Source organism: Suricata suricatta, chromosome X, assembly GCF_006229205.1.
Source record: "Suricata suricatta isolate VVHF042 chromosome X, meerkat_22Aug2017_6uvM2_HiC, whole genome shotgun sequence".
In the NCBI taxonomy this organism is placed as follows: Eukaryota; Metazoa; Chordata; class Mammalia; order Carnivora; family Herpestidae; genus Suricata; species Suricata suricatta.
Window position 1 is genome coordinate 18,694,834 of NC_043717.1, and position 24,460 is coordinate 18,719,293.

The window sequence follows — 24,460 nt, forward strand, 5'->3', positions numbered from 1 at the left end:
TGATGGATTACATAAAGATAGCAAATAATAAGAGATAAATGTATTTTAAAGATTAAAAATATTTTATTTAAACTTTTCTTCATAAACACTTTTAACATTTTTTTTTCAATTTAAAAACAGAATGGATAGCATAAACATGTTTGAATAGATTATATTCACGGCTTGGGAAAAATTACCTGACAAAAATGTAAAGGCTTTCAAAACAGGTATAAAAGGCAAACCTTAAATTATTCTAAGATTTTTAAATCGGCCCTAAGATTATCTGACTACTGGCCCAAAATGTACCTAAGGTCAAAATATTTTTCTATAGACAAAGTATGCCCAAGAGGTATAGGGCATATACAAGTTAGGTAGAAAATAACCTCTCCGACCACCTCACTGGAACATTCCTTTAGAAAGCAAACACCTAACCCTTACTGATATACTGATTAATAAGGTTTTAAATGGAGCTGTTCCCAAAGATGTAAAACAAAAAATCTGAGATCATTGAGGGGGAAGAACCATGCCGACGGCACCCCCGCGGTGCCGCTCGCGTGGCGGTGAAGTCGCATGGGTGTGCGCGCTGAAAGGGGAGGACCTGCCTGAGCTCACCTATTCCAGTCCATGTCTATTGAATATTTGACTTTATAAACTCTTGATAGACTAGTTTCTCAGGACTTTTCATTTTGAAGATAAATCTCTTTTTAGAAGATATTTATTCCCAAACCAACTCTAATCTGATTGAATAAACTTAAGATCCCTAAAAATGTTGAGTACAAAAAAAAACCAAAAACGTGTAATAGGCAAACAAAAATGGCACTAGCAGTTTTACTGCCATATAGCCCTGTTATAGCTAATTTACACTATTATCTATGTTGTGTTTTACTTCAGTCTAAAACTTTAAATTATGTATTCTCAAAAGAGCTAGTCTCTTCTGAGAGATAGCTTATAAATGGAAATATCAACTTATATTATAAACTGAAATGTTATGACCTACAACCACATATACATATATAAAAATAGTCCCACTGAACGTTTGACATGTTTAGGTTATGCAGCTCAAATAATTTGTTATAAAATATCTTAAAGCTTAGTTTCATGTAATTAAGACAAAACTGTCCATTTTTACCACCTCTCCCCACACAAATGTGTGTGTCCTTTACTATGACTCGAGCAGGCTTCCCAGAACGAGGTGTCCAAAGGTGCTGCTTTAGAAAAGGTAAGTGAAGGGCTCAGTCAATATTTCACAAATTAGAGTAACACGCACACACAGAGCAGAGTAATGAGGACACAGAGAATGATGTCTCAAGAAAAGCTAGTAATTCTATTAATTAGGCTTTGCTTTTATAAAAACCAGTAGTACTTCTTCCAATACAAAACCTTCAAGGTGAGAATCTTGAATTTTATGAAATGGTTGTAGTGCAAGGATTTTCTTTAAGCAGATTAAAATCAAAACTGAAATTCAAGGTCAAAGATACGGAACAGAACAAACATTTCTAATTAAGATGCAATTACTGAAGATCAGTAATTTTTGTCGTCTGGTGTTTAAAATGTAAAGTGAAAATTAACACACACAGATCATAACAGTTACACTGTAGTTTCCAATCTCTTACTGAATTTTTAAAAAACCACTATTTTGAGCGCATACAATGTAGCTAAACAAAAAATGGTTCCAAATGAAGCACACAAAAAATAACCTTGAAAAAAAATTCTATGGAAAAATCTTCCATAGTTTCGTATAACAAAAATAAATCTCTTTCAGCAATTGAACCATAATGTTAAAAGGGAATGTAGGTTAATCATGGATTTAAAATAACCTATATTAGCACTACATATCAACAGATGAATTTTCTCATACATTCAGAACCCAAACAATACCAACTATTCTTAAAGCTCAAAACGGACTACAGCTAACATCAGGTCAGACATGACTCACATATGAAGCTGAACCCAGTTAGTTCAAGTTAAGATTTCACAAATTTTCTAAAACATGAACTATGATCTTGGCCTTGTGTCTTTAGAATGGAAAACCAAGAATATTCAATAGTTTGCCCAGATCTTACACTAACTAGGACTATGAAGTTTTATCTAAGCAATTAACAAGAACCACCACTGGTGTGTAAAAGTGTAAAAGCCTGTTAGGGGTACCTGTCTCGGTCTTTTCCAACAAAAGACAACAATGAGGAAAACAATGAAGACATTATCGTTACTTTCTTTAAAGCAAGACAGCACACAAACAAAACACTAAACCAACTAATATGTTAGGAAAAAAATTAAATGGCTAATCTAATTCCTAGTTTTCAAAAAAAAATGATTAAAAAAATGATCTTTAAAAGGTAGGAAAAAACTTTTACCCATATTACCATGGGAAACAAGATCATGACTTCACTCTTCCATTTTGTGTTCAGTGGTGGCAGCAGCAAAAAAAAAAAAACAAAACAAAACAAAAAAAAAAAAACCCCAAAAAAAAACAACCAAAAAAGTGAAACTAGAAAATTTATACAACAGCCATAGAAGAAGGCATTGCAATATTGCACCAATATCCTAAGCTCTGGCAAGTTTTGCCAGTGTAGATCTAGTCTGTATCAGATATAGACTCTACTCAAGAGAAAATGGCATCAATTTGAATGATCCACTCCCTGGTTATTCTTGCTTAATTTTGTCAACTACATGTTTTTCCTTCGAGTTCAAAGAGTTGAAAGGTGCACGGCTAATCCTACACTTTTATAAATGCTGTCAACAGTTAACCTTGATGCATTCTGAACTTTGAGGTTACTATCCTTCATGCTAGTAGCTTTCAGTAAATAAAACAAAGGCTGAGGGGCTTACATCCCCAGGGCCACTAAGTATTTTGTACTAAATAAACAAGGAGATATAACCAGTTAGATTATAACTCTACTTCTTACCTCTAAGTCAAAAATGAACTCAAATTTTCCACAAGTTGCTACTTTCCATTCAATAACAGATGCAGCAGCTTTATTGAATGTAAAGAATGTGAGTTGCACTTACTTTTAAGGGGGCTTTATTTAGGAGTCTGGTATTACCTAAATTCTCTTTAAAAGTGCTTGCACGCTGCAGGGCCAGGACTGCAAAGAAAAACATTTTGAAAAACAAGACATACATTGATAAGGAACACTAACATTTACTTTTGAAAATAAAACACAAAATGTTAGTTTTCAGAAATCCATACACGTCTCAGGAATACAAGGAGCTCAAATATTACTGACTCAGTACGGACTGAAGATACCAGACGAGGACTCCAGTTATTTTAACTTTCTAAAAATGTTAGTACATGAAAAGACGTTACATCTAAAATTCAACAAGTATGGCAAACCGTGTGTGCAAATGCACTAGCTTAAAAATATAGAATCCTAACCACGCATAAAAGGAGATGTGCCTTGTATGTTCCTAAGATGTACACAAGGATGGGTATGCTTTCACTAACACAATGCAGAGAAGAGAAGGCAGCTTAGAAATAGTGTTTTGAATATAAAAAAGTTAACTTTGTAGAAAATTTATATTTTTGCATTTTCAGCAAAAAGCCATGCAAAAAGGACAAGACTTTTAACGTAAATAATAAAACCAAAAGGTCTAACAGACTGAAATACACTGAAATAAATGTTCCAAAAGATTTCAGATTGAGATAGGAACCAAAGTTACATCCAGTGACACTTATCAGGTCTTCTCTTAGAAGAGGCGTGACTGCTACGCTGATATCTGAAAGAAATGTTTAAAGCATAAAATCAACTTCCCAGATAAGTGGATCACTCTATTAAACTGCTCCTGGAAGTAGTTTCAACAGCTAGCGCTTTGAATGAACTTATTGCATGAGTCTGAGGCCACTAAAAAAGAAAAAAAAAAAGATGCTAGCACAGAATGAAAAATTTTTTACGATATTACACCAATGGCTTTGATAGTAAAACTGGTGAGGTTTTTCTTTATGTTTTTGAATTAACTACTCTGTCACAAACAAATTTTTTGTTTGGCTTTTTTTAAAGGGAGAAAGATGTCATTAGTTGCAACGTCTGACCTCATCCAGTATATACTCCGGAAAATGCAGGTTGCACACTTGTAAACCGTCTAGCTTGCAGGGCATCCGCGGGTACTCATCTTCCTTCCACTTGTTTTCTTCCGGATCAAAAGTGAGAATGGAATCGCTGTAGTGACCGTTGTAGCAAAGGCCTCCAAGAACCATTATCTGTTTGTCCAGCACAGTCACGCCATGGCCACTTCTGCCAATTGGCATGGATGCCAAAATGGTCCACTGATCAGTCTCTGGGTTGTACACTTCTGTGGAAGGGCATCCCTGAGACTCAAAAGAGGCTCTCAAGATCACACAGACGCCACCGAAGACGTAAAGCTTGCCATTGTAAGAAATCATCTTGTGAAAGCATCTTGCGTAATTCATTTTGCTCTTATTCTCCCAACAGTTGGTAACCACTTGAGTTCTCCTGGTCCGCTGTTCTATGGTCCCTTCTTTACTGGGGTCAAACACACACACCTGTTTGGAGGTGGAAGACGAGGTGATTCCACCGGTGATGAACAACTTGTTATTGAGCACTGTCCCTTCATGTCCATATTTGTTAACTGGATAAGGATCCACGAATTCCCACTTATCATTGGTGATGTCATATCTCTCAGTTGAATAGAAAGTCTCATCTCTGGTTCTGCCTGCCACAGCGTAAATAAACTTTCCAATGACACCAACTGCAAACTCTGAACGTGGCACAGACATGTCTGCCATCCGGAGCCAAGAGTTTTGTCTGGGGTCATACCTGAACACTTTGGAAGAAGCATGGAATTCGCCATCTGGGCCCAGTTCTTCCCCGCCCAACAAGAACACAAAGTTATTGACGATAGCAAGGCAGTCCGGGCGCAGAGGAACTTGTGGGCCCTCCAATTCCCACCAGACTCTTGGTTTCTTTAAGAGAAGGATTTTACTGTTAACCATGCTATGTCCAATCATGCCTCGGAATACTGTAGTTTGGGGTTTGGCAGAACGGATGCGGCTTGATTTCATGTCCAACAAAGGCTGCTGGTGAACGTTCTGAAAGTAATTCAGTGCTTGGTCAACTTCATAGCGCAGCTGTCGGGAGTATCTATAAAATTCAGATGTCTTAACCTAAGAATACAAGTAAAAGAATTTAACCAAAAGAAAGAACATCGATGGCAAACAAGATGTCAAAGCCATCTAAGATGATTAGTGTATGAGTTGAGGCTTACTTTGCTAAAACTGCTTTTCCCATTAAGATCACATACTATTTTTTAAGCAAAGCTTTTATCATATTTGTTTTCGTAATAATCTATGCATATCCCCAAGCCTTTTAAAATAAATATTTCTTTTCCAGGTACAAGCTACATTCCTCTAACAAAATGTACTAATCATTCATCTACTCTGTCAGGCCCTGGGATACAAGTGGTGGCTATGAGGACAAACCAAGGTTTCAGAGAAGAGGAAATGATGGCCATGGTTTTCTTAACCAGAAGGAGCACTGTCAAGAACAGCCATGACTGGGGGCACCTGGGTGGCTCAGTTGGTTAAGTGTCCGGCTTCAGCTCGGGTCATGATCTCACAGTTCGTGGGTTCAAGCCCCACATCAGGCTCTGTGCTGGCAGCTCAGAGCCTGGAGCCTGCTTTGGATTCTGTGTCTCCCTCTCTCTCTGACGCTCCCCTGCTCACAGTATCTCTCTCTGTCTCTCAAAAATAAATAAAAAACATTTAAAAATAAAAACAGCCATGACTGAAAAACTTGGGCAATCAAGTTAGTGAGTTAGTAAAGATTTAAACATACACAAAACTCTCAGTAGATTTTTGATAACAAGACTTAGTTCAATATCAACTACAATCATAACCCAGTTGACAAGAAAAGGTCAAGTTTTTTCTTTTTCTTTTTAAACATTTATTGATTTTTGCGAGAGAGAAGGCGAGGCGCAGAGAGAGAGAGGGAGAGAGCGAGGGAGAGAGAGAGGATCCAAAGAGGGCTCTGTGCTGACAGCAGAGAGCCTGATGCAAAGCTTGAACTCAAAAAACCATGAAATGACCTGAGCTGAAGCCAGACACTCAACTGACTGAGCCACCTTGGTGCCCTAAATTTCTTTCTTCCCTTTTGTTTTGAAGCTGGAACTACCTCATTTGATGATTACCAAGATCTTATGAAGCACTTTTAAGTATCGTGCTTAAGTCCTATATAAGGGACATAAAAATGTTAAGATGGGGTCTCTTTCCTCAAAGAACTTAGGTTTGGAGAAATGAAAACAGATACAGATTTGCCAGGAAGTAACTGCATGAGGCAGCTGACATTGGGAATGAGGGTGTGCAGCACATCTGTGAGTGGTGTAGAACTGAGGATATGCAACATACACCAAACCGGCCCCAAACACTCCGGGGCTACCTCGCGGGACAGGGAAGAAGCTGGAGACCACAAAGAAAAAGCTTATATCCTGGTGATAAGGATGAGATCAGAGTCTTCAAGGAGAAAATCAGCAATTGTACACCTAAGATGGGCAGAAGAGCATGACTGATGTGAAGCAGCGACAGGGAGCACAAACGAAGACTTGAACTGATCTGAGGATTTAGACTTGAGGCGCTCGGGAGAGCGGATCGCTAAGGCACACTAGAGAGGCATTCCACTGCACTGGTGATCAAGCTGCAGTGCTGGGAGGATGCTGACGTGGAGAGGTTAGGAGTCTGTGGGAAGCCCGGGGATGACTGCTTGGGAGGCAGCCAGAACCACGCATATATGTTAGGAGCTTTCTTTCCTTCCTCTCTTTTCCTCCCTCCTCCCTAGTTTTCTCATTCACAACCTGCCTTGGTCCAAAAAAAAGGCTGAATCGGAAAGCACCACAAATGTGTTAAGTATTTTGGTAACTGCATTTCAATAGAACTGGCCTCCTCTATAATCCCAAGCAGTTAATTTTGTGGATTTAAAATCATTCTGAGAAGGAGGTCCTTCGGTGGATTTCACCAGGCCAGTAAAGGGGTAAAGGGCACAAAAAGAGCGAGAATTCCTGGTCTTACTATGTAAAAGAAAAAACAGACATCATTACATTACTGAGGGCTTTACATGTCACATCGCAAGTTAAAGTATTCCTCCTGTGAGAGCCTAATAACCATCCTTGTTTTCCTGACAAAAAAACTGAGGCTTAGACCTTCACTGACTTGCCCAAATGGTCTACACAACTAAAACCATGCTGCGATCTGAACCTTAACCATGAATGTCCTCCTCCAAAGCTCAATTGCTAGTAGGTTACAGCACAGCTTCCATTACTCTTTAGAAAACTCTATGAAATGACAAACTCATTCTTTAGAACGCTTAACATAGTCAATGAATTAGCCTAATGACCCTTCTCAAAGAAAAAATAATAAAATGGTTCTTAAAGAATCAATCACTGGATCACAAATGACTGGGTATCCAACCCTATTCTTCCTAGCAAAATAGTAAGTGTGGAAGAAATCACAGCAAATAATGAAGAATGATAAGCAAGTAATTTCAATAAAGAGAATAATAGTATAATAAAAACAGGAGATGAACTCTAGTCCTCTACTACTTTTACTTCACAGATAGAAGTTAGAGAACAAAGGAAATGAACTGAGCCTCAATCTCATGTGAGAAACAACGGAAACCTGTAAGGCCATTTTCACTGAGTATTACTATGCAATGATGTTCACAATATATTCAGTTTTTAAAAAGCAACTGGTATACCAATTAAAGAAGATTTTGTGTACGTCTGCTGTGTTAATAGTGATTATCTTGGAAACTGCACAAACATCTTTGCATTCCTTGTTTTTAATGTACCGTATTTATAAACAAGGAGAATCTTGCTATTTTAAAAAATGGATCTCCTGAAACCATCAAAAATTTATTTGCTTAGTAAAAATGCGCATCTTTGTCACCTTTTCATCTTCCATTTTTTTTCTACTATGAGTTGCCTAATAGTGTACTTCACCCATTTTTCTCATCTTTTTCTCATGTGCAAAACTAAAAGGCAATACCCTGGAAATCAACAAGTAACATACAAGTAACATAAACTTCAAATATTTCAGTGCCTACTGTGTACAGCCAGTGGCCTGAGAGCTACACAGGTTTTGAAGTCACAGACTCCTGACTAGCACTATAATTAGGCACCACGTCAAGCAGCCCTGTATGGCGACTAAGAAGCCAATTTAGAAAATATCCGACTCGTAGTCAGAAGCTGTGGGATCTTGGGCAAGTAAGTCAACATCCTTATGGCTGTTTCCTCATGTGTATCAGCGAGAGAACAATAGCACCTATGCCTCAGAACCCTAAGGTAGGAGACAGGCATGATAATCTCTGTGAACAAGACTTAACGTGGGGCCTGTCATGTGGCAGTGTACAACAAGTAACAGCAGTCACGAGCTCTTATTACTGACCAGTGGACATCTGTGGAAGTGTCCGTCAGTTGAAGTCGATGCATCTGATGATGTGTTTTTAGTCTGTGTAAAAATTCAGTCTTTCAGAAATGAGAAAAGAAATGAGTCAAACTTACTCTGGACCTAATCCTCCCTGGTAAAACATGACTGGGAAAATGCGAGGAGCAGGAAGCTTTCCAGAAAGCAGCCATGTCACTTGGAGATCGAGAAAGGAAGGGGAAGGCTGCACATATTGGGTAGGCAGATTTCAAGTTTTTTAAAGGAAAATTAGGATCAATTCCAAGATCGGAAACTGTGTAAAGAAGCTCAAGAAGGCTTGGAGGCTCTCAAAAGCATAATGCTGACTGCATAATTGCAAAACACACTGATCAGGGGAAGAAAAGGGGAAAGTATCTAAAAAATCTGACGCACTGCACAGAGAGTTTTCTGGAATTCAGATGTTAAAAAACCACTTACAACAGATGGTAAAAAAAAAAAAAACAGGCGCATAAAACAAGTATTACAAAGGGTGAAATGGAGCTGTAAGAATATTCTGAACAAGGCTAACGCCTCAGGATGAACTGTGACTTAACAGTTGAATTGAACAGATATTGAATTAAGTGGCATCTTAGAGGTTAAAGTAAAAAGAAGTAGAGGCAAAAGTGAAGCCCCTTCTGGATGGGGTGGTTAATGTAATATTAACAAAGACAAATACTCTTCTATTTTATTTCCATTCTCAGCTAACAATGCTTTATTCTTTCCAATCTGAAGATCAAACACAATGACTAAGAAATTTAAATCCAAGATGGCTAAGGAAAAAAAAAGAAAAAAGAACTTGATAGATATTCTAAGTTCAAGTCATTTCACCTCAAAATCACATTCTGGGATCCTGAGCAGCTTCACAGATAAGGTTGTTTAACTGCTTTCTGTAATGTATGGAATCATGAAGAATGGAAAAAGACTAGATGCCAGACTTCCCAACTACAGACTGGTCAGCCAGAGGCTGATCCTGAATTGTTAAAAAAAAAAAAAATGCCACTTGCCAGTAAGAAAGTATTACACATTGGGAGGCAGCATGAACTGAAAGTAATGCCCCCACGTGACACTTCCAGTCTCATGTCTGAGGATGTAACAGAACTGGTGGACAATGACAGAACCTATGACTTTGGCAAAGTAATCAGTTAACTCTAATCATAAAGACAAACACCAGGGATCCATGAAACCCCTGAAATTGTAGCAATAATTGTGTTAATGCATGCGAGGAGTAAGGTGAGATGGTGAGAAGTCCACAGCTTTTATCGAATGCTGCAGCAATCCATGAACTCCAAATGTAAAGCTATAACTATCCTCAATACAATGAGACAGGGCAGAATCAAATCATGGACCTAACAAATAGACAATCCTACCCTCTCCGTTTTATGAAACCATAGCTCAGACCGTTCAGTTCCACGGCTACAATTTAGACATCACAAAGTGGACAACATTCTCAAGACAGTGAAGGGATCTAAACCATAGGAAGAATGGTAAAACTGATGAGGAATCTTTCCGTTCAAGAGAAGACTCAGATGATAAAAATTGCATTACAATATGTATAATATTCTCAAAAAATAAAAGTGGCCTGCTTTACACCGTTGGCAGTATATTCAGAGGAAAACGTACACATGTACAACAAACAGTTACCAGTGAAACTTGCCCCTTTTCAGGTTCTATAGAGGTCTATACTTGGCTTTCTTACAAGGACTACGGTAAAAAGGGTATGGGTACATATTTGCCCCGAGTCAGGACTGTTTACCTCTGGAAGACAGTGAGCAACCCTGCCAATTCAGGTCATCCAGGTATGACCAACTGTCAGGAGTGCTGGAGAAGATTCTGGTGTCACATGAGGACCAGGCACAATGGCCTGTGACAGCCTTCCACCTCCCAACTGTCTCTTGAAGATCTCATCAACCTGAACCAGCTTAAGTCCTTATTCAAGTCATTTTCCTGTCTCTCGTTTTCCACCCAGTGTTTCAGTCCCTTTGTCCACTTCTCCAGTCATTCTATCGTGTTCCTTTGATACCAGGGTTCCAAAGAGTTTAAAGAGTTACTTTAACTCTATGTTAAAGTCCTTATCATAGGCACATCCCTTTATCCAGCTTGTTCTACCTGGAAGCCCCCAACAATGGAAGCTGTGCCTTTGAGATAGTTGATTATACCATGCAATGTCTTCTAATCAAAGAAATTTAGCTCCTACTCTCTGCCACAGCTAGAAGTTCTAGATCTACCTTGCCCTTTTCCCAGAGCTACAATATTCCTCTACAACTATACAATATCAATAAGCATAACTAGTTTCTTCTTTCATTATAGAAATGGGGAATTACTGCCTCTCTGATAATCCTGGACAAAGTAATTACAAATATACTCTGCCTTAAAACAAAAAGCACAGGGCTAAAACCTTCTATGTGAATGGAATCATTTAAATGCATTAATGAAAGAAGCTATAAAAAAAAACATGTGGGTTATCTTTTCAAAGAGAAAGCATTTCTCCCTTCATTCACTCATTTAACCGTTTATCTCTATCAGTTGCTTCCAAAAGAAAGATGTGGGGGGAAAATGACATTCCTTTCATGTTCTGAAGAACTACTTTCCTTATCCTTTCACAGGATTAAAAAGGCGGTCTTGTTTTAACACTCAGAAAGAATATATTCATTATCACTTTTCTTGCTTTGATACTTAAAATTTTTTGGAATGCCTGGGTGGCTCAGTCGGTTAAGCGGCTGGCTTTGGCTCAGGTCATGATCTCACAGTTTGTGGGTCGAGCCCCACATCAGGCTCTGTGCCGACAGCTCAGAGCCTGGAGCCTGCTTTGGATTCTGTGTCTCCCTCTCTCTCTGACCTTCCCTTGCTTGCACTGCCTCTATCTCTCAAAAAAAATTTTTTAATATAAAAAAATAAAAATTTTATTATGAAAAGCATTTTGTCTTATGCTGAATATAAAATAAAAGTATGTTACCTCTTAAACAGTGATCTGAAAATTTTTAATTGGCCATTTCCTCCTCTGAACTTTAGTTTCATGTAGCTGTGTGTGCAAATATGCATGTACAAGAAAAAATGTGAGGTACTATTAATTCTGAATGAGGCTCCTGGAAGCATGTATTAAGTGGAAGAAACAGGAGCTAGCCATTACCGCTGGGTAAAAATTCTCCCTTTGCTGTCAGAACATTATATAATTCATTCATTCAATTTTTAACTTTTAAAGGTAATTCGTACATATTCTTAGTTTTAAGAATTAAAATGAAACTGGCAATATTACTAAAGCATTTCCATAGAGCTTACTATGTAACGTCATGTGATTAAAAATCTGCAATTTAAAAAATCTTCTAAAACTGGCTAGTCTGGGGTGCCTGGCTGGCTCAGCTGGTAAACCATGTGATTCTTGATCTCGGGGTTTTAAGTTCAAGTCCCACACTGGGTGTAGAGATAACTCAAAAAAAAAACTGGCTACAGTCATTTTAGGCCTTTAGTCAGCCAATTCATGGTATTATAGCTACTTCACCTTTCAAAATATTTTTTAAATGCCCAATATACTTCTACTAAACCAACAAAACACAAAAAAAAACCCTACAAAAGCCAAAAAATCAAATACATTTTATTAGCTTATCCATCAGTGGGGGTTGGAGGTGCCACTGGGGACTGAAATAATCCCTGAACTAAAGATCCTAGGTCTTGGGCTTGACCCTGTCCCCAAGTCACTGTGTGACCATGGACAAGCCTCTAGTTTAGACATTTTCTCCTTACAAGAGGAGTCAGTTGCAGACACCTCTGGCCCTTCTTACATCCAAAAATGATAACCTAATTTTCAGAATAATGAGTATAAAGAGATCCATGTGGAAGGAAGACAGAGTCCTGGGTATCAGTTTTATCATCCATCCTCCATGACCCAATCAGCTCAAAAGAAATATCTAGAAATAAAGCAGTTACTAAAACGAATTATACCTTTGGGAACCACAGCTACATCTAATATTATTTTTGATATTCAGCAAAATGTGGAGCAGTCTTTATGTGCTGTATTACAAAAGCATCCGTCCTGGTATGAGCAGTCTATTTATAAATTCATGCTCAGAACTGAAGCTCATACTGATTTATGTTAAAATCATCACAAAAAGCTAGGTGCAAGATACCTTTAATTAATCCCTTTGTCCTGGAAAACTGAGTTAATGACCAAGGATAAAGCTATAAAAAAAATCTGTTCCTGCTAAGCACAAATCCTCTCAGTAATACTGTAATTGCAGTCAAATACCAAATGGTAAAGACAAATTTTAGTAAGGATTTATCTATCCTCTCTTCTTCATGCAGGCAACCATCTAAATGATCGAACAGAACTTCAAAAGCCAAGCGACCAGCATATGTGGTGGTGAGGGAGAGCCCCTCCTCAAAATAATACTCTAATAAGAGCTTCAGCACAACTAGGTTAGTCCTCTCTCTCTTCAACTTTCCTAGAGTGAAAAATATGTAATTCAAAAAATAAATACGCTCAGAAAGTCTAATTTCCTTCCAATTCCAGTGCAATAGTTATTGAACACCACTAGAAATTAAATAAGCACACACAAGCCTAAAAGGCAGAAATTTATGTAATAATTTCTAGAAAGCCTTAAGACCATCTTATTATCTGATTATACTAATATTTAGACAGTACAACTATATTCTACAATTCACAACTTAGGAGGACTTTTTCTTATTTATGGAAATATTCTCAACTATGTAAATATTTTAATTTTATTTAAAAATATGCTAAGAGAGAAGGAAAGCCAAATAAAAGGTTTAATCCTATAATTAACTTCTGAATGAGCAAGGCTTACCTATGACACAGGTAACATTTTGAGTAAATATTACAGAATTAAAACTTTAAAGCCTAAAATCTTAGTATTTGCTCTTGTTCTTTTCCTGCTTCTAACCTGTCTCCATTTTCTGACTTCTCTGATCTTTTTTGATTTTGGCTTCTCCTTTGGTTTCTCTCCCTCCTTTCCCCCTTGTTCATTAAAACGTTTTTCTCCTTTTATAAGTCAGTAGAGCTGTCTCCACTCCATTTCTTCCTTCACTTTCACTGCACAGTTAATTTCCAAGGCTAGGCTTTGGTTTTCATCTCCCATTTATTTTACTTAAAAGGGAAACAAGCAAGTAAAACTGAATCTGTGACCTACGCTTTTCAGTACGTTCCACCTGCTTAATACACCCTCTATGGATAATCTCTCTCCCGGGGAATCTAACAACAGTCAACACTCTGGATTACTGTACCCTCCAGGAACCTGCAAACCTGAGATGAAGCCAAGTCAAAGATAGAGAACAAGAGCACTCTACTTCTATATACAAAAGAGTTGAGAGAAGAAAAACACCTTGGGTGATTTTTAAAGAACTGTGCATGTTAATTACAATCATCCAAGTCCACAGGGCTGGGGAGGAGGGGTTGGTAAAGGAGATGGATGCAAAAAAAGACATTAAGGGAACTGTGAAAGTCCACTTAACCCTATTGACCTAGTTTCCAACAGAAAACCTGCTCATCTCTGCTTTCACTCCAAGGCGCAAGTGAGCGGATTATTAATTTAAGCAATTTCAAGCTTATAGCTGTATAAGTACTATTTAATATATCAAGGGGATTTTAAACTTTTTCAAAAACAACTCAAACCCATTAGGAACGCTAAACAAATTTCATGCTTGAAATCCTGAAATCTAGGTTACTGTCTTTGTAAAAAAAAAATATATATATATATATACACACACACACACATATTCGTATTGTCAAATACAACACCACTTGTGTTTCTCATGTACTTCTGTGAGGGTCAGAAGGAAACTTCTGTTCTTTCCTCTAGATTTGGCTGCCTGTAGCTAAAGTCATTAGAAATAATTAAACTTTTTTTGAGTTTTCCGTTAAATTGTAATTAATACTACAGTTAATGGTCTTGTTACTAGACAGAAATTTTGGATTGCTCAAGTGCTAGATTAGTCAAAACATATCAGTTCCTAAGTAAAGGAATTCTGAAGGGCATACAGCACCTGCACTTTAAACAGTTGTGTCCTTATCCAAGCAATGTCATTACAAGTGGTCTGTACCTCAATTAACCAAAACATCACGCCACCCAAGCATGACATTAAGAACAATTTCCTCATGTATCATACAGCCCACTCTAAATGCTATCTACATCAACTATGCTAACAGTGCAAATAAATGGAACACTCACTATCAGTGTTTTTGTGAAGACCAGTTCTGAGAGCTATTAATGTTCTTGAGTATCCGAGGTATACTTGGACACTTAATTTGTAATCCTTGAAATCTATCCTTTTCAAGGTGAGTACAAGATAACTTATCCCCATTTTAAGATGTAGCTTTTAAAGCCACAAATTCTGTACTTTAAGTAAAAGACATTTACTTAAAAAGTATTAGAAATCTCTTCTGAAGCATTTTTTATTCTGACCCTAGGATTACTTTTCATTAGTAATGAAGTTGTTTTTTTTTCAGCAGACTATCAAAATTACCTCAAAGTTATATTCTTATAATAAACTTTCAAAAAATGCAGGTATGACTTATCAAATCCAAATATATTCTCAGTAAAAGAGAACTTTTTTCTCATTAAAACATCAACTTTGCTCTTTAAAAGTTACATAAATCCAAATTGGGAATATGAATTACATCTAATAGATTAGGAAAAAAAGCACACGAGGGAGTCTAAGTATCATGAGCTAGTTTATAAGACATGTGGAATAAAGCAGAAAACATCTATATAATCTGCTCCCTTACTAAACAACCAAAGAAAAATAAGCTATGAAAGCCCAATTATAAGCCAAACAAATCTGCTTTGTAAATCTTTACAGGACTTAAAATAGATTTTCTTTCCTTTTGAAAAATTGGAAGACTTTATGGTTACGGTTAATACAATTTCTAAGGGGATCATTGGTAAGCTCTTAACCATAGACGTATTTATGATACTGACCCTGGGCTCAAAAATATTAAAATGTCACTGTACTAAAGAAACAACATATGGGTATTTTAATGAATAACTTAACAATTTTGCTGAAAAGATCTTTTCCATACAAAAAGTCAAGCATAATATGCACTTTGCCAAATACTTGCTTCAGAAGATGTTTTCAGTAAGGCAGTTAATTATTTTTTAAAAACCAAAAGACCAAAGAAAGCCAAGTGTAAACTACTTAAATCTTCACATCACTGAAATTCAAAATGACAAATGTCAAGCCTTATTTCTGTTAACAGATGCAAAGACCCTCAGAACTAGTATTAAAAAAAAGAAAAAACAACATGCCACAGACATTTGGGTAAGTAAAAACTAAAACTGAAGTCTAGTTTTAAAACTGGGGAATCCACTATAGATAAAAGGGATAAGAACTCAACAACTATGTTCAAAGGACAAAATCCTTATATTTATTTTCTGCTTTACTTATATATACACTGCAATCTCCAGAGTTGTGCTTTCACATCTGAAGGTTTTCCCACACCCTGTACTTTTTCCAGAAACATTACATTTCCAGGCTGTATTTTGCTCATGCAAACACGTTGGCATTTTCATGACTCCAGACAACAACTTCTGAATGACCCAAGCTGGGCCACAGAGATAAGTGCATGCTTCCGCACCTCAGGGGCCTTTCCCTGCTCTAGCAACTGTAATAGGAAGCCCTTGGACTGGGAAGCAAGCAGACCTGGGTTTTACTCAGTCTTTTGTCCTGGGAGAAGATTCCTAACCTTTCTGAGCCCGTTTTCTTATCTACAAAATGGAGGTAACCTGTAGATTCTACCTATGCAGAGAGCGTTTGGTGCACGACCTGAGGTATATAAGATATTCAAGTAAGTAGAATCACTGCTTCTCAGGAATTCCTGGAGGAAATTTGCCATCTTGATCTCTTTGATGATGCTCCCAGAATACTCAGTACAAAAGTTAAGACAGTCTGTTTTCAGCTGGGGAGAAAATCCAGTAGAGGACTAAGGGGAAAGATATTGTAGAAGAATAAACCCAAAGACTTCTGCATAGCTAGGAAGCATGATTCAGGCCCCTGGAATGAAGGAGGGCTGTTCCTTGGGGAGAGGCCCAACATCTCCTTCGCTTACTACGAAGCCTCTGCTCAGATCTGTTCATTACAAGACTTAAAATCTCCACAGGTTCCTTTCACCAAGCTCGGTTCACTAACTTTTAATTTTCCTGAGGCCAGAGTAAGGATCCTGACAAAGAGATGCTATACTCAAGTTTGTCTTTATCAGCCACTCGATAGAATAGTTAGGTAGGTAACTTCATTTAATATTAAACTGTACGGAACATTTGTAATGGCTGACAAACCAGGGAAGGGTTTAATATGTGAGAAAGGCTGCTTATTGTAAGCATATTCAGAGTGTTTCTAAAGAACAACTTACTCCTTGAACTTCTAGGGCAGCGCTGTGCAACATAAAGAGCCACAAATATGAGACAATGATTAATTTTACACCTTCTGATACCTATATTTAAAAAAGTAAAATACATTTACTATTTCAAGTATTCAATAGCCACAAGCAGTGGACATACTGAACAGTGCAATTCTTTTTTAAATTTTTTAATGTTTTATTTATTTTTGATACAGAGAGAGACAGAGCATGGGAGGGGGAGGAGCAGAGAGAGAAGGAGACACAGAACCGGAAGCAGGCTCCAGGCTCTGAGCTAGCTGTCAGCACAGGGCCTGACGCGGGGCTCGAACCCACGAATGTGAGATCTGACCTGAGCCAAAGCCAGAGGCCTAACCGACTGAGCCACCCAGGTGCCCCCCGAACAGTGCAATTCTAAAGTCCTAGATATACACTAATTTTATTAGTAAGAGTAATCTTTAAATTTTGACACTTCAGCTAGTTTTAAGTCCAGTAAATTGAATGGAAAGTCTCTAAATTTTTTTCATGGAGATGTTATAGCAGCACTACTGACAAAAGCCAGAGTATGGAAAGAGCCCAGATGTCCATCAACTAATGAATGGATAAAGATGTGGTATACATATACAATGGAATATAACTTAGTGATCAAAAAGAATGAAATCTTGCCATTTCCAACGACCTGGATGGAACTAGAGTGTATCAGGGTAAGCGAAATAAGTCAGAGAAAGAGAAATATATAATTTCGCTCATGTGGAATTTAAGGTACAAAACAGATAACATAAGGGAAGGGAAGCAAAAATAAGATCAAAACAGAGAGAGAGAAAAAAACCCTAAGAGACTCTTACATACAAAGAACAAACAATGTTGCTGGCAGGTTGCTGGGTAGGGGGCATGGGCTAAATGAGCGATGGGTATTAAGGAGGACGCTCGTTGGGATGAGCACCGGGTGTGGTATGTAAGTGATGAGTCACTAAATTCTATTCCAGAAATCATTATTTACAGTATGTTAACAAACATGGACTTAAATTTTTTAAAAAGGAGGGAAATTTCATCAATCTAAAAGAAATCTAATAGAATACTGTGAATAAAATTCTTGATTATTTTAGTCAGATGACTGGGCTACCTGGCCTCCTAATATAAAAACAAAATGGTAAATTCTAAGTTTGGTCAGAGTTGCTAAGTGGTTTTCCAAGACTTCTTTGACATTACAACAAGATTTTCCTGCAACTGTTCCTGAAAAAAAGACAATACTGAAAAGTCAATGTGTTAACAGGGACACATAAAGAAATGAGGAACTAAACTAACCCTAACACAAGGAAATAGTGTAAATCCACAACGTGGGACACACTAAGACAAGCAGTAACTGATCTTTCCTTTAAAAAAAAGTGGGGGACTGTTTTAGATCAAGATTAGACAGACATGAAAACCAAAAGCAATGCCTAAATAATGACTGGATTCTCGGGCATTCTGATAAATGGGAAAATCTGAGTATGGACTATTAGGTGATATTAAGGTCTTATTGTTAATTTACCTAGATGGAATGGCATTGAACGTCCTTATTCATAGGAGAGGCATGTTAAGTTTTCAGGGATGAGGTATTATAGTATTTGCCACTTATTTTTGAAGGTTCAGCAAAGAAAAAAATCTAGACAGAGCAAGTACCGTAAAATGTTACCAGTTCTTGAATCTAGATGACAGCTGTACAGGTCTCCCTCATACTGCTCTTCTAACTTTTGTATGTTTGAACACCCTCATCACAAGAGAAACTCTAGATGAAAAGAGAGACATAATAACCAGGTATGCTGTATGAATCTAAATTAAATCCTAAAAAATAGCTAAAAAAGACATTTGGGGGACAAGTGAGAAAATCAGAAAATAAGTATTACATGACATTAGGGAATGATTGTTAACTTCAACAATGGTATTATGATTATGTAGAAGAATTTCCTTACTCTTGGGAGATGAGCTGCTTGCTCAAGTAATTAGGAATGAAGTGTCATAAGGTCCACAACTTTCTTTAAAATGGTTTCACATACCTAAAGCTAATGTGGCAAGATGATAACAATATTAACCTATAGGATATGTTTATGGGTGATGATTCCACTATTCTTTTGACCCTTTTTATTTTTTTGATAGAGAGAGAGAGAGAGAGAGAGAGAGCGAGCGAGAGCGAGCGCATGCACGCACTAATGGAGGAGAGGGGCAGAGGGGGAGTGAGAGACAGAGAGAGACGGACAGAGAAACAGGGAATTTTAGACAGGCTCTACACTCAGTTCAGGGCTCGATCCCATAACCCTGGGATCATGACTTGAGCCAAAATCAAGAACTGGACGTTTAACTGACTGAGCCACCCAGGCACCCCTCAGACTTCTTTTATATTTAGAAACTATCATAAGAACTTTTTTTTCATAAGAACTTTTTAAAAATTGAATGCTAAAAATAAAAAGTGTGTATCAATATTCCATTTTTCTAAATTTCAGCAAATAGGATAAAACCACAAATCAAAACTGCCTACGCTTTCCCCCATGTAGATTCTCATACTAAAAAAGGACCAGCACAGATGTAACATGTCTTTATTTCTGTGCCCTTTCTTGCACTGTGCATATATAATGAATATTAAAATGGCTTTGTTTGAGACCTGCAGCATACTAAATAAAGGAAAAATAGATAGGCCCTATTTTCAAGGGAGCTCAAAATAGTATGGTGTAAAATAGTTCAAATTCTTATTTCCCAGCCCAGTTTTCCATTTTAGTTTAGTTTATAAAGTTTTATTTCTAGAGATAAGCTCTAAAAAATTTGCCCAAGTTAGTGCTTCTCAAAATTTAGATAGCCATACAGGCCTACTGAAACTAATATAACACTGTATGTTAACTCTACTGGAATTAAAATGAAATAAAAAGCCATAGAGTCCTTTGATAGGCATTAACTCTCAAATATTGTAAAGGTAAGAATACAGACTACCTTCTATTTATGTGACTAGTACTACTAAAATAAAACAGAAAGACTTATATAACAAAAAACTGAAAGATTTCTCTGTGGCCAGGGCCTTATGAAGTTTTCCTAAGAAATTAAGAAGGAAGTCCTAACATTTTTATTCTGATGAGATGCCCAATACTTGGCCAATGGTTAATAACCACTTCCTATACTATATAAGCAAACAAAAATCTATCAGAAGGTACAAGAATGCTTCATATAATTTACAAAACTACTTGATGGTATTAACTTTCATTTCGACCAAACACTATTGACCACCTTGAACTGGTGATTAGAATATAAAAAGGCTCTGCTCTAGCACTTAAATATCATTTACAGCTAAAAATTATCCACCATATTGCTTCACAAAAGGAGAAATTTTATTTTTCTATTTCACCAGTACTGCCATCTAGACTGAAGTTGGAGGGGGTTTTGTTCCTTTTGTAGTGGGAAAGCATTTGCATTTAATGTCTAAAGACAAAACAGGATTCCCCAGGGAAAGAGAGCAATAAAAACAATAGTAAAGAAAAAAATCAAATCAGAGACAAATGATTTACATAGTTGATGTGGGGCTGGTTATTACCCAACAAAAAGTAATTAGGAAATGTATTCTTAAAATTATTTGTCAGATCAGTACATTCTGAGAAGAAAAAAAAATCCTGTAAAACTGAATTCTCTATTAAAAGTATAAGTTAATGAAATTTCACAGCATTTCAGAGGGAGGAAAAACATGCCAGGCTGCTGAATATTACTTGAAGGTGCAAATTTGTTTATTTTTCAAGTGGTGCAAACAACCCTCCTTTGAGAATATTATATTTTTATCACCAGGTCTCCTAACTAAATCTGAGGAACTATTTAACATGAAGGGTGTCGACCAAAGCTTCAAGTGTGCTTTCTAGAAGAAAAGATGCAGGAGGTAAACAGAGCCCCAGAGGTAACCATGTGATTAGAAACCAATTAAGTTAAGCAATTACTGAAACTGCTTTCTCTCCTTTCCAAAAGAAAGGATCACAAGTGAGACTCTGATATAAAAATGAAATAGGCTTACATGCAAAAAGGCCAAGGCTGTTTTGGAGAAAGACTATTTTTAAGAGAGCAGAACTATTACAAGGTAAAATGTGCACAGGGATGTTTGATCAATATAGATAGATGACTGATGGCCTATTTAGTTAGAAATGCCAAAACAATGGTTTTAGACATAAACATGTTTTCATGGTTAAATTTAGTTAGTATTCACAATGAAATGGGAAAAACAGAACTACTGAAGAACTACTGAAGAGCAAGGAAGAAAATCAACTAGGTAAGAGTAGGGAAGAATCACCACTAGGACCTAATGGTTTGCAGGAGCTACTTTATGGTCTCACTACGTTTTAGAGGAATACGAAAGTGCACACTAATCCATGTCATTCAGAACAAAACTCCTATCAATTCTAATTTCAGCACCTATTACTTAATTTTTAAAAACTGAGCTAGCCTGATGCAGTTCAGATTTAATTACTTTATTAAAAAGAAAGAAGAGCTAAAGCAAACATGGAATATTTTGCGTTACATAATTATGCTTTAACTTCAAAAGTACTTTTAAAACAAAACTACTACCTACCTGGTTCATCTTTCACCCACAAAATGTGTTTTTAAAAACCTATATGCACAAGCTACAACAGATTAAGACTTCTTACACATAAACTATTCTCATAAACAATTCATTCCCTTTTTAGCTCCTGACCAAGCCTGGGAATGTCACCTATAAAGACATACTGCCTTAACGAAATGAGTCCTGTCTATTGCTTTCAAATGCACTAACCTTCTCAAAAACACTGGATGGGGTCATCAAACAAAACCTGATGTTCTGAATGATGGTATCGGTATGTCTCCAGCGTCTTCTATCATGCCGCAGCCAAGACTGCACAGCCTCGTACAGCTCTATCTCTGGGAACTTGCTCAGATGATCATTATCCAAATAAGACATGAGCTTCTCAAAGCTAAGATAAGACAGGAAGTCAGGCCTGGACATGAGTGGCACAAAGTTGTCTAGCAGAAAGGCGTCCAACTTCTCCCTGACTCCCTCGATGTTAACACCAAAATCATCTAAGAGTCTCATAATTTCTGCACAATTTTCTAAGCAGATTTTTGCTAACAGAAAAGAACAGCAGAACTTCACCACTTCTATAAGTTGAACATACATGGCAGCCTGAAGGATCTCATGAACAGTATTCATACTCAGTTCTATAGTTCCATAGTACATAAATTGAAGCACGTGGCTGAAACCAGTAGCAGTTAAACCTTTTAAATGAATTTTGTCCTGATCTCGCTCCCTCATGTCTGCAGTAAACATAATTCGGAAGTAATCACTCTGGGTGGCCAACAGTGCTTTATGGGCCTGGAACTGATGATCTTCAATAACCAGAGTGACATCAAGAAGCAATCGCTCCTCATACAGTGCTCTGAACCCAGCAGAGACACTGGTGTCATGGATGGAGGAACAGAATCCTTCCACGTCCCCTGCCATGAATCACCTGGAAGAAAGGTAATCAAAGAAAACTGTGTTAATCATTTCCATGCATTCTGAAGACATTATTAACTCAAGACCAATTTTTTGTAATCATCCTAATTCCACTGCCTATGTCTTACATGTACAAGCCCTTTAGGAGAAGACCACCTAAAGGTTTGCAGGTTACTGGCTTCCCTACCTGGGGAAAAAGTCTATCACATATCTACCAAACAATGGTAAATTGTTAACTTACAAACAATATATGCCTATCCCACTGATTTTACACTGTTCATCAAGTATATTTCAATATGTCCCCAAATTCTCAACGCAAAAAGAATTTCTCAGCCAAATGCTAAATTATGAGAAAAAAAAAAACAACAAAAAAGAAACCAAACCAAAAAGTACTACAGTTGACCTTGAACACTTAGAAACTTACCCAAAGGAAATGATCAGATAAACGTGCCAAGTTGTACACATACAAGATTTTTCTTTCTAGCCTTATTTATGATAAAAAAACTGGAAAATATTCAAAAGCCCAACAATAGATTATGAAATAAATATGGTACAGTTCTATAATGGATAACTTTAACAACTAAAAATGATGGCAGCAATCTACCTATTCTGACAAAGGATATTTACTAGGTACTGTTATGTGAAAAAACAAAAAAGCAGACAACTGCAGTTTACTTGGTATATTTTCCAAAATTCAATACACATGTGTATGTTTAGGTAAGAAAAAGCCTGGAGGAATATATACCAAAACAATGTTCCTGGGTAGTGCGGTTGCAAGTAATTTTGAAGTTTACCTTTTCCTTCTTACTTACCTTGTTAACCTTATTCTAAAAAACAATGGTCACACATCTCTTACATATTTAAAATACATAATATATAACTTTTAAAGGGAATTAAACCACATTTTTACATATCTGAGAAATGAAGCCAAGAGAGTGGAATGATAATTAGATCTCCTAAGCAGAATCAACTAGTTCAGTCTATTAGATTGTTTATGAAGCAAAACAATTTTCTCCTTTCACACACGCACCCTCCCTCGTCCCCTGCCTGCCAGCCATCTATCCTCTCCTCTCGACCTCACCCTGAATTCCCTCCCTATCTTTCCCACTGTGTCCTGTGGAACGCTGCTTGGGTGAAAACAAACTCCCCTACAGCCTCCTGCTGGTAACGAAGTTTTCTCAGCAGTCTGATTTAAATATGAAAAAATACTCCTCTATAGCTTATAAACCTACTTTCTAAGCCTTCTTTTAGCTTTCTACTGTCCTTTTTCTAAAACATGGCCTTTTGCTCAGATAAAAATTCATCTTCTCTTGCTGCTTGTCACTTATCACACACACACGGGGATCGATCACTCTCTCGCGCACATTTGCCGACAACTTTGGCACCTGGCTAAGACTCATGTTCTCCACCTCTTCAATGTTCACAGAAGACCACTCATTCAAAACCTTCAAAGTCAAATTTCCCTGACCGCCTCAACTGCTTCAACCTCCCTCCTTACTCCATTTTAAAACCTTACTCCTGTACCTGCTAGATCTCAACACAATCCCAAACCGGTCCCCATCTAAAATCTTCACTGTCAACCTTTCGCTCCGGCTTAATCTTCGCCTTTTCACTCAGTCTATCATTTCCAAACTTTACCTCTTTCCTTCTTCAGCTTAGATCTTCTGGTGTTGGACACAACCTCCCAAATTCTTTCCTTTCCAATCTCCCCACTCTACTACTAAAACCTCCTCCTTTACTTGCTAAAAGAGTACTTCTGTGTGCCAGGCATTATTAGGCATGGAGGAACGTGGCTTTCAGGAATCCCTTCTTTACGCTGGATTTGGAAGAGGCTTCTGATGCTGAGAGTGAAAGGCATCTTCCAAAGACATGCTAATAGCTCTACTTCTCCACTCTTGTGAGTAGGATGTCACTGTATTTTTCTACTTTGTTTCACCAATGTCATCTGTGACACCCCATATTTAATTTTTTGATGTATTAACCCACTGATTCAGTCGTTAGCCCAGTCTGAAATCATCTTAAAAAAAAAAAGTTTGTTAATCAGCAAATAAAAAGTCTGGAAGAATATACCAAAATGTTAAAAATAGTTATCCTGGGATGAATATCAGGAAGAAGTTCTAATTTTTCCCCTTTCGCTAACCTGTGTTTTCTAATCTATCTGTAGCAAAAGCATCTGATTGTTTTAAAAATTCCTCTTTAAAAGTCTTAAGATAGGGGCGCCTGGGTGGCTCAGTGGGTTAAGCGTCCGGCCTCGGCT

The 24,460-nt window shown here is 37.3% G+C and overlaps 1 protein-coding gene across 6 annotated transcripts in view; it reads right to left on the bottom strand.

Moving 5' to 3' along the window:
• Positions 1 to 1,282: 1,282 nt before the first annotated feature.
• Positions 1,283 to 24,460, bottom strand: part of KLHL15 (kelch like family member 15) — a 33,925-nt gene continuing 10,747 nt past the window's right edge. For 5 of the 6 annotated variants that reach the window (XM_029929532.1, XM_029929531.1, XM_029929533.1 and 2 more), the window contains 2 exons: positions 21,505 to 22,216; positions 1,283 to 5,101 (listed from right to left, as the gene is read on the bottom strand). In XM_029929532.1, coding sequence (XP_029785392.1) covers positions 3,992 to 5,101; positions 21,505 to 22,209 — 1,815 coding nt within the window. In that variant the 5' untranslated portion in view covers positions 22,210 to 22,216 and the 3' untranslated portion in view covers positions 1,283 to 3,991. The remainder of the gene's footprint in view (positions 5,102 to 21,504; positions 22,217 to 24,460) is intronic. The other variant, XM_029929536.1, reaches the window with a different exon arrangement.